The sequence below is a fragment of the Scyliorhinus torazame genome, chromosome 7, assembly GCF_047496885.1.
Source record: "Scyliorhinus torazame isolate Kashiwa2021f chromosome 7, sScyTor2.1, whole genome shotgun sequence".
Lineage (NCBI taxonomy): Eukaryota > Metazoa > Chordata > Chondrichthyes > Carcharhiniformes > Scyliorhinidae > Scyliorhinus > Scyliorhinus torazame.
In genome coordinates, this window is record NC_092713.1 from 309,764,838 (window position 1) to 309,779,378 (window position 14,541).

At 44.5% G+C, this 14,541-nt stretch overlaps 1 protein-coding gene across 4 annotated transcripts in view; it reads left to right on the forward strand.

Moving 5' to 3' along the window:
- The window catches only part of LOC140427178 (histidine--tRNA ligase, cytoplasmic-like), a 35,008-nt gene extending 21,897 nt beyond the window's left edge, over window positions 1–13,111 (forward strand). For all 4 annotated transcript variants that reach the window (XM_072512757.1, XM_072512756.1, XM_072512754.1 and 1 more), the window contains 6 exons: window positions 1,218–1,311; window positions 3,814–3,941; window positions 6,252–6,512; window positions 8,935–9,051; window positions 11,401–11,547; window positions 12,776–13,111. In XM_072512757.1, coding sequence (XP_072368858.1) covers window positions 1,218–1,311; window positions 3,814–3,941; window positions 6,252–6,512; window positions 8,935–9,051; window positions 11,401–11,547; window positions 12,776–12,835 — 807 coding nt within the window. In that variant the 3' untranslated portion in view covers window positions 12,836–13,111. The remainder of the gene's footprint in view (window positions 1–1,217; window positions 1,312–3,813; window positions 3,942–6,251; window positions 6,513–8,934; window positions 9,052–11,400; window positions 11,548–12,775) is intronic.
- The last annotated feature ends 1,430 nt before the right edge of the window (window positions 13,112–14,541 follow it).

A 14,541-nucleotide genomic window follows, 5' to 3' on the forward strand; every position in this document is an offset into this window, starting at 1 on the left:
AAATGGAACAGCTGGCTGTAGCAGTTAGAATTTTCCCCAAATCTTGTGGAAATGTTTTTAATTGTAGTGAAGGGTTTTCCTTCGAAGGTTTGTTTGTTGTTATCTCTGTCAAACATTTTAGTATCATCTGCTCTGGGGGAAAGGCTCCCCAAACACTTAAGTGCCCTTGATCATAATTCTCTTGATGTTAATGGTCAGATAAGTGTTCTGCCAGATGCAGACGGCTCCTTTATCTTTCCTTATTTCTGTTTTCCTGGTTACTCATGAGGGCATTTCTATGTAAATTAACCTGCCCAAATTGAACTGACCTCCTGAACTGCTTTCATTGCAGGAAAAGTTTGTGTGCATTGAAGTGGGGCATATTTCAAGCAGTCCCTAATTTTGCTTCTCGTTTACTCTGTGCTTGTGTTAAATCAAAAGCAGCCTTCAAACACATGATTAAGCAATCCAGATTTAGATTTTGCTACTGATCGTTGTAATCTTTGTATTTTCTTTCAATTCTTTACATCCCCCTTTGCAAAGTTGCCGACTCATGCTGGGGTAACCATTCCTTGCGTCCCAATATCTCACCAAGTGGCCATTGCTTGTGTGGCCCTGACAGCAAGCTCGGGGCCAGTCACTGAGGAAATAATCCTCTTGCCACCCAGTGTCCTTTGTATGTGTGGCATTGACTTAATGGGCCAAATGGCTTCCTTTTATGTGGTAAATGATCGAGTCCTCGGTGGTTACTGTTTTGGAGTCAGCAGTGGGGAAGGCTGACTAATTTTGTTCCCCTGCCTGCCTTCCATTGTGATCACATTAAACATTGATGACAACTGTCATGGCCCCAGCACAATTATACCCAAAGTCAGTACAGATCAGATCACCCTGATCTCCACATCCAGCTCAATGCAATACCACAAGGTGCTCTTAACTGAGACACTTCCAGTTTATATATGTGAATTATGTTCACTCCTTGCATTATCCTAATCAGATAGAGAAACCTCTGAATTTTTTAAAAACACTTATCCACCTTTTTAATTGACACTAGACAGAAATTCAGCACACAAATGCATGTTTGTTTTTATGTATGTATATGTATTTTTAAAAAATTAATTTCTGTTTTAATTTTCACATTCCCTAATCACGGTGTTCCATTTCTGTAACAATGCTGATGATGCACTCCTGTGCTGGTAGGCTAAGTGGATTCATACATTTCATGACTCCTATACCTGTAGATGCCGTGGGAAGATGTGAAGAATGAGATGGTTTCAGAAAAGGGCCTTGCTCCTGAGACCGCCGACAAGATTGGAGAATATGTTCAGCTTAACGGTATGCTTTTTCAAAAATGTTTCTGACTAGTGCCATCAAAGCTGTCTCACCTTTTTATTGATTCCTGCTAAGTGATGTCTGCTAGATGCTGATTTCACTACAGTCCTTTTTAAATCTTTTGGTCCACAAAGAAAGAGGAGAAAACTCTTAATTTAAAGGATTGTTCATATTGGAAGCTTGTCAGAATGCTTCACAGTCAATGAATTGCTTTTTTGAAGAGCAGGAACTATTGTTTAGGCAGACGAAGTGGCTGTTTCCCACACTGCAAGGTGTTACAAGTACTAAGAAGAGATAACTGACCAGACTGATTGTCTGGTGGTGTTGGGTGAGGATGGAATGTTGGCCATAATGTTGGGAGTTCTGCCCAGTGTCAGAGGAGAGGTGTAGGCCCTAAACATAAACTAGTGTGAATGGGGAGAAAGTCTCTGCCCGTATACTGGCTTGCATGCCTGCTGTCTCTCTGTAAATGATGCCAGGATATGAAATGTGACTACATTTTTCGTGCAGGCAGATGTACGCAGTCAAAGTGGTACAGAAAGCTTAGTCCACTGTGTGAATGCAACCTAACCGTGCTACGATTCAGAATACAAAGGGGCTGGTTTAGCACAGTGGGCTAAATAGCTGGCTTGCAACGCAGAACCATGCCAGCAGTGCAGGTTCAATTCAAGTACCGGCCTCCCCGAATAGGTGCTGGAATGTGGCAACTCGGGGTGTTTCACAGTAACTTCATTGAAGTCTACTTGTGACAGTAAGAAGTTGTACAACACCAGGTTAAAGTCCAACAGGTTTGTTTCGATGTCACTAGCTTTCGGAGCGCTGCTCCTTCCTCAGGTGAATGAAGAGGTATGTTCCAGAAACATATATATATATAGACAGATTCAAAGATGCCAGACAATGCTTGGAATGCGAGCATTAGCAGGTGATTAAATCTTTACAGATCCAGAGATGGGGTAACCCCAGGTGAAAGAGGTGTGAATTGTGTCAAGCCAGGACAATTGGTAGGATTTCGCAGGCCAGATGGTGGGGGATGAATGTAATGCAACATGAATCCCAGGTCCCGGTTGAGGCCGCACTCATGTGTGTGGAACTTGGCTATAAGCTTCTGCTCGTCGATTCTGCGTTGCCGCGCGTCCTGAAGGCCGCCTTGGAGAACACTTACCCGGAGATCAGAGGCTGAATGCCCTTGACTGCTGAAGTGTTCCCCGACTGGAAGGGAACATTCCTGCCTGGTGATTGTCGCACGATGTCCGTTCATTCGTTGTCGCAGCGTCTGCATGGTCTCGCCAATGTACCACGCTTCGGGACATCCTTTCCTGCAGCGTATGAGGTAGACAACGTTGGCCGAGTCGCACGAGTATGTACCGCGTACCTGGTGGGTGGTGTTCTCACGTGTAATGGTGGTATCCATGTCGATGATCTGGCACGTCTTGCAGAGATTGCCATGGCAGGGTTGTGTGGTGTCGTGGTCACTGTTCTGAAGGCTGGGTAGTTTGCTGCAAACAATGGTTTGTTTGAGGTTGCGCGGTTGTTTGAAGGCAAGTAGTGGGGGTGTGGGGATGACCTTGGCAAAATGTTCATCTTCATCGATGACGTGTTGAAGGCTGTGAAGAAGATGTTGTAGTTTCTCCGCTCCCGGAATAAGCTATTATTATTATTATTATTTTTTTTTTTTTTTTTTTTAAATATAGAGTACCCAATGATTTGTTTTCCAATTAAGGGGTAATTTAGTGTGGCCAATCCACCTAACCAGCACATCTTTGGGTTGTGGGGGTGAAACCCATGCAGACACGGGGAAGATGTGCAAACTCCACACGGACAGTGACCCAGGGATGGGATTCGAACCCGGGTCCTCAGCGCCGCAGGTCGGTGCTATCCACTGCGCCACATGCCGCCCATATTATTATTATTACTAACTGTGTGCCATAGGGCAGTACGGTGGCGCAGTGGTTAGCATTGCTGCCCCACGGCGCTGAGGTCTCGGGTTCGATCCCGGCTCTGGGTCACTGTCCATGTGGAGTTTGCACATTCTCCTCGTGTCTGCGTGGGCTTCGCCCCCACAAACCAAAGATGTGCAAGGTAGGTGAATTGGCCACGCTAAATAGCCCCTTAATTGGAAAAAATGAATTGGGTACTCTAAATTTATAAACTGTGTGTCGCCTTTCAATCAGTTTGACTAAATAATGTAAACCATCAATAAGGTGGGGCAGTACGGTGGCGCAGTGGTTAGCGCTTGCGCCTCACGGCGCCGAGGTCCCCAGGTTCGATCCCGGCTCTGGGGATCTGTCCATGTGGAGTTTGCACATTCTCCCCGTGTTTGCGTGGGTTTCGCCCCCACAACCCAAAGATGTGCAGGGTAGGTGGATTGAACACGCTAAATTGCCCCTTAATTTGGAAAAATGAATTGGGTACTCGAAAAAAAATGTAAAATCAATGAAGTGGTTACTTTTCCTGTGTTATTTACTCCTTCATGAAGCGTAGAGAATAATGCACTGTCTTTTGCAGGCAGGTCAGAGTTGATTGATAAGTTGGTACAAGATGCCAAACTGTCCCAGAACAAGGTGGCTATGGAAGGCCTGAATGACATGAAACAGCTCTTTGTGTATCTGACACTTTTTGGTGTTGAAGAGAAGGTAAGCAGCTCAGTATGTGATTTGGAGATATGACCACATGCTCTGGACAACACTTCAAGGCTGTTGCCAGTTGGGAGAAATGTAATAGATTTCTTTACCCCACAGGATATAACCGAGTGAACCTCAGTTCGGGTTACTGACTGTGATTCAATGTATTCCTGGCGGTTTCATCACATGACTTCTCCCCGCGCTCCAGCCATTATAAACACCCATCCTTGCGATGTTCTGCCTTCCTACGCTATTTAGAAAGCATAAAAGACTCAGCCAATTGGATGATGCTTGATTGTCAGCCAAATAGCCGCCTTTCCCCCATTTTAAATATTTTAAAGTCTGGTAAAGAGAAATGTTCAAAGAAAACGACAAACAATTTTTCAACGTCCCGATGATTTTTCCGCCGGTGTTGCACGCAGCAGTGTCATGTAGATTAATCTTCAATTCCTGGAGGGTTGGCAAACCGACCATTCATGGTGTAAATTGCACATTGTTCCCTGGAAGGAGTGGGGGAGATGGCACTAAACTTGCTTCGTTCTCATGAACTCTCAGTTCCGCTCTCAAATTCTTGTTTCCAGCAACTGAGATATAAAAGCACCAAAGGAAGTTCAGTTTGTAATTTTCCAAAGAAAATGAGTGTCGGAATGGTGTGATGGTTGTTGGTTAATATTTGCTACATTATGAGTTTTGCGTATAGTGCACATTTCCTGTAAACATCTCGCTTGCTTCCAAAAGCATCATCTTCATCGCACTTTTTTGATATTCCTGTTACTTTTAAAGCAGCAATTCACAGTGAATAATGGAGAATAATTAATTATATTACATCAGACAAAAAGTTGGAAAGATCTCAATACAAACACAAGGAAATTATTCAAATATTCACTTTTCCCTCACCCCAGCTATATATTTACAGACAAATACAAATTTGGAAAGATTAAAACTTATATCTATCCTGTATTCTAGTATTCAAGGTACATGTGAAGTGACAGGCTGTAGTCCGATGCACCATACAACAAAGTAAATAACAAATGTGACCCAAGCTGATTCCATGGATTCCTCAACAACCCACCCAGACGTTGATCACACAGTGAGCCAGCCAGTGTCACTGAAACACTCTTTCTCATGAGGACTCAACTTGGAATTCCCTCCATGCTGCCCCTACGGCGAACAGCACTGAGCCACCAACTTTCGGCTGCCCCTTCAATCTTTTGGGCTTCCCTCCAGCTCACTTTGCCTCAAGTCTGCTGCCGGCAGTTTTCCTGGAGTCTTATTTCTCTGCTCCTTTCTCTCGACTTTACTTAAAGGATCTGCTTCTGATCTCTGTCCTTGTTCCTTACCTGAGACTGTCCCACTCTTTGGTTTGCGACCTCCTCCTGTGACTGTTTCGCTGGCACACCTTCCTCCTCATGGAACTTTTCAGGTCACCTGACCTGCTTTTTGTGCCATTTTGCTTCTTTTCATCTGTGTGCGCACACAGGGCCAGTTCCCAGCCTAAATTTGATTTTTGATTTGATTTATTGTCACATGTACCGAAGTACATGAAAAGTATTTTTCTGCGGCCGAGGGAATGTACACAGTACGTACAAAGTAGACAAAAAGAATAATCAACAGAGAACATTGACAAATGGTACATCGACAAACAGTGATTGGTTACAATGCAGAACAAGGGGCCAAACAAAGCAAATACATGAGGAAGAGCAGCATAGGGCATTGTGAATAGTGTTCTTACAGGTAACAGGTCAGTCTGAGGGGGAGTCGTTGAGGGGTCTTGTAGATGTGGGGAAGAAGCTGTTTCTATGTCTGGATGTGCGGGTCTTCAGACTTCTGTATCTTCTGCCTGATGGAAGGGTCTGGAAGAGGACAAAGCCTGGGTGGGAGGGGTCTCTGATAATGCTGTCTGTTTTCCTGAGGCAGCGGGAGGTGTAGACAGAATCAATGTGGGGGTGGCAAGCTCATGTGATACGTTGGGCTGAGTTCACCACACTCTTCAGCTTCTTGAGATCTTGGGCCGAGCAGTTGCCATACCAGGCTGTGATGCAGCCGGAAAGGATGCTCTCTATCGCACATCTGTTGAAGTTTGTGAGAGTCAGTTTGTGAAAGAACGTAAATAGACACCAACTGTGCCTCTGTGACCATCCCCCAGCCTGTGCAAACGCATACAGCCTGAAGAAGTGAAAAGAAAACAAACTACACACATTTAGCCAGTTCCCAGCCAACGCATGCACGCAAAATAAGGAATAATTATTTAATTGGCTATTGTTTATGTGCTATTTCATTTATATTGATTTTGTGTGGAGAATAATTGATTTTATTTTTCAGGTTCTTTTTGACCTGAGTTTAGCTCGAGGTTTAGACTACTACACTGGTGTCATCTACGAGGCTGTGCTAGCCCAGAGTCAGGCAGCCACTCAGACACAGCAGAACGAGCTCTCTGAGCAAGTTAGCGTCGGCAGTGTAGCTGCTGGAGGGCGGTATGACGGCCTCGTTGGAATGTTTGATCCCAAAGGTCGGAAAGTACCGTGTGTGGGAGTCAGCATTGGGATTGAAAGGATATTCTCCATTATGGAACAAAGACTGGAGGTATGGTAACTGATTCTTTCTGTTATTTAGAACAATAATAAAAGATTTAAGAAAATCAACATTTGCGTGTTGCTTTGGCACTTTACACCTGTTGTAGCACTTTTTAGGTCATGTCACTGCAGCATGTGTTCTTTTCGCCCATTGTGACCATTGTCAAATAAATGACCTACATTTTGAATTGCACCTTCATGTGAAATGTGGGTTGTATTTGAATCAAAGATAGTTCCATATTTGGTGGATTAATAACCTGGAAGACAGATATTTCAGTGGATTGATGCTAGGTTTGACATTCTGATGTCGGGTCCATTTGATGCTGAGCTCATGGCATTTCTCACGGTAGAGCAGGTTCATCAATGTTTGAGTCCGTCTTCTTTTTCTTTTATAAAAGCAAATTACTGCGGATGCTGGAATCTGAAACCAAAGAGCAAATGCTGGAAAATCTCAGCGGGTCTGGCAGCATCTGTAGGGAGAGAAAAGAGCTAACGTTTCGAGTCTTTACGTTAGCTCAAAACGTTAGCTCTTTTCTCTCCCTTTGGGGCTGGCTTAGCACAGTGGGCTAAATAGCTGGCTTGTGAAGCAGACCAAGGCCAGCAGCGCGGGTTCAATTCCCGTGCCAGCCTCCCCGAACAGGCGCCGGAATGTGGCGACGAGGGGCTTTTCACAGTAACTTCATTGAAGGCTACTTGAGACAATAAGCGATTTTCATTTCATTTCAGATGCTGCCAGACCCGCTGAGATTTTCCAGCATTTTCTCTTTGGTTTCTTTTTCTTTTAGTTACCGTTGCAAACATGATTTTCCCTTTTCATCCCATTCATCTGTGTTGCAGTGGTTAGGTTAGTGTACTAATGGGTTGGCACGGTGATGCAGTGGTTAGCACCGCTGCCTCACGGTCCTGGGTCACTGTCCGTGTGGAGTTTGCCCATTCGCCCCATGTCTGCGTGGGTCTCACCCCCACAACCCAAAGATGTGCAGGTCCGGTGGATTGACCACGCTAAATTGCCCCTTAATTGGGGAATAAAATAATTGGAAACTCTAAATTTATATTAAAAAAAGATTATTCCCCCCCCCCCCCCAAAATATACTTTATTCATAAAATTAGTGTACAGCATTTAAGAAGAAAGAGCATTTAGATCAGCACTTGAAATGTCAAAGCATACAAGGCTATGGATCAAGTACTGGAAGATGGGATTAGAATAGATAGGCGCTTGATGGCCGGCACAGACACGATGGGCTGAAGGGCCTCATTCTGTGCTGTAACACTCTGACAATGACATGAACTCACAGTTGATGTTACATACGGGGCAAATCATAAAAGTCTTTATTAGTGTCATAAGTAGGCTTACATTAACACTGCAATGAATTTACCGTGAAAATCCCCTTGTCGCCACATTCCGGTGCCTGTTCGGGTACACAGGGAGAATTCAGAATGTCCAATTCACCTAACAGCACGTCTTTCGGGACTTGTGGGAGGAAACCGCAGGAAGTCCACGCAGACTCTGGGAGAACGTGCAGACTCCGTACAGACAGTGGCCCAAGCCGGGAATCGAATCTGGGTCCCTGGCGCTGTGAAGCAGCAAAGGTAACCACTGTGCTACCATGCCACCCATTTGTATCATCACATTTGTTTCTTCCAACACTGCATGTTACTTGCTGTGTTTACAATTACAGTCTAAATTTACATGGTTCCTCCACATGTCAAGCTACAGCCCAAGCGGTTTTACCCAGTTTCCAGCCCCTCGATGCACTGTAGCTGAAAAGTCTTTAATGGCTGTCTTTTGCCATTGCATTTTTACTGTCCCAAGCTTTAGTGTGTCCACCAGCGCACTGTCCTGTACCTTGGACTTTCAGTGGACAGCTGTCTGTTGTCCTGAATTTGGCTGCATTCCGTGAGCTCCAGTGGAGCATTGAGTTGTATTGGGGCAGTTCTTCAACGTTGGCTGTGGTTCATGGATGCTATTGTAGTGCGCGTCGGGAGTTGGGTAAATGATTACGCAGGTATGTGCAATACGTGCCTGAATTTCACTGGTGAGCTGGCAAGTGAGTGTGTTGCCAACAGCGCCTAGTGAGAACATTACGTTCTTAATTTGCAAATGAAAAGAATATGTAAAGATGGATAAGGGGAAAGAGAGCAGTGGGGGAGAGATGTTCATTTCAAAGCTCATTTGAAAAACTGGTGCAGACACAATGGGCGATATGGCCTCCTGTAATAGATTCAGTTAACTCCACTGTTGTGTCCGTGCTGGTCTTCCTGGCTTGCCTCAGTGAGTAAGTTCTCTGTCAGTCCTTCTTTCTGAGTCAGCAGTGCTTGTTCTCCTGCTGCACTATGAGCTGTTTGTTTAGGGTATAACCGGGGAATCGATGACCTGTGTGTTTAGGGTATATCCAGAGAACCTTTTGCTGATTTCTATTCTGTTTTGCCAGGCCTCAGATGAGAAAATTCGTACAACAGAGACGCAAGTTCTTGTAGCCACAGCACAGAAGAACCTTCTGGAAGAGAGGATGAAGTTGGTGGCAGAGCTCTGGAAGTCTGGAATTAAGGTTTGTGCTGTGCTATACTGTACATAGCAAGTCAGAGGATGAGGAAGTACAGTAATGTGGAGAGATTGGAGAATCTGAGACTTCTCTTTAGAGCAGTGAAGGTTAAGGGGAGACGCAAAGAGGTGCTCAAAATTATGAGAGCTATTGATAGAGCAATTGGGGAAACTTACCGTTGACACATGGGTCAGTGACCAATAGTTGATTACTTAAAATAATTGACAAAAAAATCTCAAGGGAAAGTGGTGGAAAAATGATTTCACAAGAGGGTTGTTGTGATCTGGGAGGCACTGCCTGAAAGGACAGTGGAATCAAATTCCTGAGAAACTTTCAAAGAACATTGGATGTGTATTTGAAGAGAATCAATTTGCAGAGTTACACGGAAAGAGGTGGAGTTTGAGCATAATTGGATAACCCTTTCAAAGAGCCAGCATGGGGACGATGGGCCGAGTGCCTGTAAGATTCCAGAATTTAAGATTTTAGCTGAAGTGAGGGTGAACATAAAGATTTTTGTTGAAGAAGCATTGTGCGTTTATTTTAAATGGTTTAATATTCATTAAAAGTGAATTCCCTTGGAAATCCAATGATGACCCCTAGTTGAAGGGTGAAAAACAGCAATGTGGATTCCCTCTCCAAACCGCTGGGAAACTGGTGGTGTTGGTGTACATACAAATGTGTATTAGTGGAAAATACCATCGCGTCCAGCTGTGATGAGCTTTCCTTTCTCTCCCCTTCCCTCTCCTCCACTACTTTAATGGCTTGCTAACATTCTCTGTTTAGAATATGAATGATGTGGAGATGCCGGCGTTGGACTGGGTGAACACAGTAAGACGTCTTACAACACCAGGTTAAATTCGAAACAAACCTGTTGGACTTTAACCTGATGTTGTAAGACTTCTTACTGTAGAATATGAATGCCATTTGCAGAAGGTGCAATATGGCTCTGAACGCTTGTGGATCTATTTGTCAGTAATGATCTGAATATTTGGGGTAGGGGGATTTGGAGAGGAGGTAAATAAATTTAGTCGGGCAACAGTTTCCCTCGTCCTGCAGGTCCCAGCGCCCTCCACGTCAAAGTGTGTGTGCGTGCGTGCGTTGAGAAATTGGAACTGGTCAACAAAATGGCAGCCAGCTTTGGTGGGTAAAATAATTTAAGCAGTGATTAGATATTATTTGATCCTCAATGTTTCACTCCTCAACGAATTCAGTAGCTAGTGGTGTCCCTCAGGGATCAGTGTTGGGCCCACAACTGTTCACAATTTACATAGATGATTTGGAGTTGGGGACCAAGGTCCAAGTTTGCAGACGACACTAAGATAAGTGGTAAAGCAAAACGTGCAGAGGATACTGGAAGTCTGCAGAGGGATTTGGACAGGCTAAGTGAATGGGCTAGGGTCTGGCAGATGGAATACAATGTTGACAAATGTGAGGTTATCCATTTTGGTAAGAATAACGGCAAAAGGGATTATTATTTAAATGATAAAATATTAAAACATGCTGCTGTGCAGAGAGACCTGGGTGTGCTCGTGCATGAGTCGCAGAAAGTTGGTTTTCAGGTGCAACAGGTGATTAAGAAGGCAAATGGAATTTTGTCCTTCATTGCTAGAGGGATGGAGTTTAAGACTAGGGAGGTTATGCTGCAATTGTATAAGGTGTTAGTGAGGCCACACCTGGAGTATTGTGTTCAGTTTTGGTCTCCTTACTTGAGAAAGGACGTACTGGCACTGGAGGGTGTGCAGAGGAGATTCACTAGGTTAATCCCAGAGCTGAAGGGGTTGGATTACGAGGCGAGGTTGAGTAGACTGGGACTGTACTCGTTGGAATTTAGAAGGATGAGGGGGGATCTTATAGAAACATATAAGATTATGAAGGGAATCGATAGGATAGATGCGGGCAGGTTGTTTCCACTGGCGGGTGAAAGCAGAACTAGGGGGCATAGCCTCAAAATAAGGGGAAGTAGATTTAGGACTGAGTTTAGGAGGAACTTCTTCACCCAAAGGGTTGTGAATCTATGGAATTCCTTGCCCAGTGAAGCAGTAGAGGCTCCTTCATTAAATGTTTTTAAGATCAAGATAGATAGTTTTTTGAAGAATAAAGGGATTAAGGGTTATGGTGTTCGGGCCGGAAAGTGGAGCTGAGTCCACAAAAGATCAGCCATGATCTCATTGAATGGCGGAGCAGGCTCGAGGGGCCAGATGGCCTACTCCTGCTCCTAGTTCTTATGTTCTTATGAACGCTGGTACTGAAATGACTCCACCAGACCTGTCGACAGTGGCAACTTGCAGCAGCTCGTTCGAGAAGTGTGTTATCCCATTCTGTGGGGTTTACAGTGTTGGAATTGTTCGTCTGCAGGCAGAAATTACCTACAAGAAGAACCCAAAGCTCCTGAACCAGCTCCAATACTGTGAGGAGACGGGAATTCCCTTGGTGGCTATAATTGGAGAACAGGAACTAAAAGATGGAGTTGTCAAACTTCGTGTTGTTTCCACGAGAGAGGAGGTTAGTTACTTATTTACAAGTTATATTTATATGAAAAAAAACAAAATTCACACCTACTCTTAAGGTTACAAGTTTAAAATCCTTTAAGAGATGTTTTAAAAAAAATACACCTATTGAGAGACCCAAATTATTTGCAAGGGTAGAATATACACTCAGCAACCACAGACACCCAAATTGGAAATTACAGACAGCCATTAATGCACAATGCACTTCAATTATATTTCTTTCATGGGATGTGAGCATTTTAATCTTTATTAGTCACAAGTAGGCTTACATTAACACTGCAATGAAGTTACTGTGAAAATCCACATTCCGGCACCTGTTTGGGTACATAGAGGGAGAATTCAGAATGTCTAAGTGTTGCCGGGGAGACCAACATTTGCCCTTGAACGGCATGGCCTACTCTGCCATTTTAGAGATCAGTTAAGAGCCAACCACATTACTGTGGTCTAGAATCACACATCGACCAGACGAGGTAAGGACATTGGTGAATCAGATGGGTATATACAATTACAGTTTTGTGGTCATCATTACTGAGACTAGCTTTATATTCCAGTTTTATTAACTGAATTCAAATTCCACCAGCCGAGGGATTTGAACAAATGTCTCCAGAACGTTAGTCTGAGTCTCTGCATTGCTAGTCTAGCGACATTGTCACTACACCACTCTCTCCTTGCCCCCTTGAGCCTGCTTTGTGATCCACTAAGATCATGGAATGGGAGGCTCTTTACCCAGCCTGCACAGCGGCAGAGAAACGGTTCTATCTTTGGCTGTTTGCGTGACTTTATCCGGGGATAGAGTGGTTTCTCTTTCATTGTGGCTTCTGGTTAACAAAACTCCCTGTTCTATTGAAAATGTTTATAGTGAGCACCATGGCCATTTTGAAAATAAGGTCACCTCGTGCTGAATGTTTTCTTTCATTCTCGCTGCGCGTTGAGTCTGCACCAGGCGGTTTCTGGAAGATTGTCTACTCGGCTGCACATGCGCTCATCTTAAAGGGACTGCTCATTATATACCGCATACTTGTTCTAAATAACCACGCACCTACGCAGCCTAGCTGGAACTTTGCTGCTCCCAGGCCTCAAGTTCTCTGTGATTTACAGCTTTTGCCATGCATTAAAGATTTGGTGACCAAATATGTGATGTTTCAAAAATCCTTTGTAAATTTATCCTATATGCTTTGAAGAATGTGTGTATTGGCGATTTATTTTTGGGTTATCTTCTGCAGGTTGATGTTGCAAGAGAAAATCTCATAGAAGAAATCGAGAAGAGAACATGTCAGCCCTAACCCCTTCAGAGGCAATGTGTTGGAATCACTTTTACATATTCAGACGCTGGAGCATGATATCCTGCAGCATCATCAACCCTGACTACTGCTTGTTGATCAGCACCATGAACAAGGAGCTCCCCGATCTGGAAGGACACTTTCTTTTCCTAATTGGACTTTAAAATTGGGCATGAATATATATACTCTGTATTATGGAGCATACCCTGCCTTTTACAAAGGCAGGGGGGCTAGAATTTGCTGACCCAGCCAAATCATTAAAAAGGCATACTGGCTAAATGGCTGTCCATTTATTGACTCAAAACATTTGTTGTTCCTCTGTTAACCAGTCAAAAACATGTAGAAACCTGCACTGCAAATAAATCCCAGTTGTCCAGGAGGTCTTCCAAATCACTTTGAACGTCAGAACAAACCGGAATAAAACTTTACTTCCTATGTCCCCTCTGCTAAAACAGAGATGAGGAGGAATTTCTTCAGCGAATCTGTGGACCTCTTTGCCGCAGAAGGCTGTGGAGGCCAAATCACTGAATGTCTACAAGGCAGAGATAGATTCTTGATTAATAAGGGGATCGGGGGTTACGGGGAGAAAGGCAGGAGAATGGGAATGAGAAAAATATCAGCCATGATTGAATGGCGGAGCAGACTCGATGGGCTGAGTGGCCTAATTCAGCTCCTATGTCTTATGGTCTTATAACCATCTAACTGCTCCACCTTCCCCATTTTAATCATGTGTATGCACACAATGTCTGCCAGTGGGATAAGGCAGTGATTTTACTTTTTTTTATGAGTACCCAATTCACTTTTCTTCCAATCTACGTAACCCGCACATCGTTGGGTTTTTGGGGGTCAGACCCATGCAAACATGGGGAGAATGTGTAAACTCCACACAGACAGTGACCTGAGGCCGGGATTGAACCCGGGTCCTCCGCTCCGTGAGGCAGCACTCCTAACTAGGCAATGATTTTTCAAACAGTTTTTGTGAGTGGGTCCTCCCTTCAAATGAATTGGGTGATCACGAATCACAGTGGCTACTGGGGGCGTGCTCGGTGTTCCTGTTCCTCGTCCACTGCCTCCGTGCCCCCACTGTTCCAATCTACATTATAATTCTCATAATGTGAAAGTGTTGCATCTAAAGAGCATTTGACTGTTCAATTTAAGAAGTATTTACTTTCACATATCAGTGAGATGGCTGTGCCTGCTAGACTGGAGCCTGAGGAGAACAGGAGCACTGGGGAACCACAGCAACTGCAGGAGGGATGGAGTTGAGGGGAGGAAAGGTGGGGTGAGGGACAGTAGGACGAGGTACAGGACCCAGAGCACACCTCCGGCTGCCATGTTTTACCACATCGGCCTGTGATGCCGACCCCCTCCCAAGAAAAAGTCTCTGTGGACCCCAATGGTCCACAGGCCTCAGTTTGGGAACCAGTGGTATACGGTTATGAATAGAACAGCAATTTCCAGGGTCCGTATCCCTCTATTCGCATCCGATTCATGTATTTGTCAAGAAGCCCCTTAAACGTCACTATCGTACCTGCTTCCACCACCTCCGGCAGCGAGTTCCAGGCACCCACTACCCTCTGCGGAAAAACATCCCTTGCACAACTCTTCTAAACCTTGCCCCTCGCACCTTTAAACCAATGCCCCCTAGTAATTGACTCTTCCACCCTGTGAAAAAGCTTCTGACTATCCACTCTGCCCATGCCCCTCAA